We start from the raw sequence: 2,500 nt of genomic DNA, 5'->3' as shown, positions 1-2,500 counted from the left end.
ACAAAATCAAATTTCAGAAAATTTTCATTGATTTCGCTATTATGGAGAAATAGAACAATCCCTCAATCTAGCCTTGGAACAGCACACAAACAAAATTAACAAAAATATGCACAATGAAGATTTTTATTCACTGTTGTATTTTTGATGTAAGAAACTTCATGGCAACTTGGATGCTTGGACCTTATCAATTTCTGTACCTTGTTTTTAAGGGTAGGAATTTCTTGTTCACAAAGTTAGGTTGTTGCAAAGGGAGTTTCCAAATGTGCAGTTTTGTAAGCCTTTTCAGCTTCAAATGCATGACAACAGCACACGGTCTGCTGCTACCCACAAGATGTGTTAAGGATGCAGAGCACACTTAAGTAAACTGAGGATCTGATTGAAGTGTCCCCAGAATTCATCCGTTTACCTCATTTGGATTAATTAACCCCTGTTCCCTGATTGCTGTCATAGTTGATAAAGATTAAAAGGAAACACTTTCTGTAAAATTCTTTGACATATTTTTTTTTTTTTTTTAATCACTTTGAGACAGGACTCTGCATGAACCATCAGTTCCCAGTCACATAAAAAAAAAAAAAAAAATTTAAATCACAATACCGTACTCGGGATATCTTAATTAATTAGGTCTGCTGTGCAAGAACTTACACAAGTTCCAATTCTTCCCACTGAATTTGTTCTTACCAATGTATGTAAAGGTTCATGTGTATCTTTTATCTTTTATAAGAAGGGCTGACCAAATTTGTATTTAAAAAATATTCATCTCTGTTATGAGAAGCACTCCAAATGCGTGGGAGAGAAATCTAAATGATGAGCTACCACCACATCTATTCTCCCAGTGCAATGTTTTCTGCAATGAGATGATGCAATACTCATTCTCATTTTATATTGGATGATGACTATTGTTGTGTAATTCTACTTTTTGAGGTGGAAAATTTTAGTGTAAATGATCCATGTCAACAATTCCTAAGTAACAACAATTTAATAATCTAGTAGTATAAACAAAACTTAATGACAGAGCTTTTTAAATTTTACAGATACTCTGGCAAATGACTAACATCTTGGCAGGTGCCTGAATATCTAACCAAGAAGCTCAAGCTTTCTTTGAGTGGCTAAAACAGATAAAACTGCTTCATCTAAAATTATGCATTGTTATTGTTATCAGTGTCTACATATCTGGCCATTTAAATACTACCTATAACAACTAATATAATATCACAAATAATAGTAATATTTTCTATGCTTTCACAACATTGGATGAACTGTGGTTGCTAGAGCACACTGATTTAATTGTCTGATTCATTCCCTGCAACTATAATAAAATATTAATTAACAGAGTAATTACTATGGCATAAATATCTTTAAGCAGCATTAACTACAAATGATTCTTATTAGACTATCTAATAATCAATGTACGTCTACATTTATCTTGTTTAAATGTCACTTATGCTTTATCTATTTGTTTGCCCTTATATAAATGTTTAAATGACTTAATGCATGTGTGCTTTTGCCTAAGTGCACATGTTTGTGCATGCATGCATGAATACATGTATATGTGTGTGAATATATTAAAAAGTTTATGACTTTGATCATGACAACTTGATTATAATTCAATTAAAACCAAAAAATTTATACAGTATGGAAAACCAATAATCATTATCAAAATAAAATCATAAAGCATTAAAAAAAAAAAAAAAACAGAAAAGAAAACATGCACCAAACAATTGAACAGTTACAAATATCTACCTCTACTTGTGCCTGTAAGCATTCCTCCTCAGGATTGGGATCCTGAATGATGCCTCCATAAGGAAGGTAGTAAGTCACACTGGTATTCAGGATACCATCACCTCGCACTGATCGTCCCATAGGAGGTTCACCTGTCAATTCACAACCTGTGTTAACTCTCTCCCTCAAGTCCATATGAACTAACTTATTTGTAAAACACATTAACAGAACAATCACATAATATACACAAAAATTCATTTATCATATGCTGGTGTTCGGCATCCTATAGAACTCAATACATTCAAAGTAAAATAAATACCAAAGCATCATTTACCTTCATATTGGTTCTTTAACAATAGCATTATATCATGCAAAGAGAAGGCAATTAATTCATCAAACCTGATCACACTGCTCTCAACTATCTGCCAACCAAAGTCAGATTGTCCCATTAGCACTCCCCCAGCCGTTGATATAATCATCACACAGGACAGTATAGTATGTCATTCTTTGATTGCACCAAATTTATTCCATATAAACACAAGAAAACATCCCTACTAAGCAATGTACAATATATTCTGCCTACATCAACCACACCTCCCACTTGTATTTACATGTAAAGGGGATAAAACAGTGGTATTTAAAGTGCTAAAGCCATCCTCAACTAGACATGCATACTATCCAAAATACATGAAAAAAGGAATAATCATAAATAAATAAACAAAAAAATGCCAGTGCATTAAAAGTGCAATGCTTCTATCAAGCTGAAGATAATCACTTTATG

At 32.8% G+C, this 2,500-nt stretch overlaps 1 protein-coding gene across 2 annotated transcripts in view; it reads right to left on the bottom strand.

Annotated features, from left to right (window-relative positions):
* Positions 1–2,500, bottom strand: part of LOC125031891 (male-specific lethal 1 homolog) — an 18,708-nt gene that overhangs the window by 1,984 nt on the left and 14,224 nt on the right. For both annotated transcript variants that reach the window (XM_047622888.1, XM_047622889.1), the window contains one exon: positions 1,741–1,871. In XM_047622888.1, the coding sequence (XP_047478844.1) occupies positions 1,741–1,871 (131 nt within the window). The remainder of the gene's footprint in view (positions 1–1,740; positions 1,872–2,500) is intronic.

The sequence above is a fragment of the Penaeus chinensis genome, chromosome 13, assembly GCF_019202785.1.
Source record: "Penaeus chinensis breed Huanghai No. 1 chromosome 13, ASM1920278v2, whole genome shotgun sequence".
Classification (NCBI taxonomy): Eukaryota; Metazoa; Arthropoda; class Malacostraca; order Decapoda; family Penaeidae; genus Penaeus; species Penaeus chinensis.
Note: the sequence above shows the minus strand (reverse complement) of the source record. Positions and strands in the feature narration are given on the sequence as shown.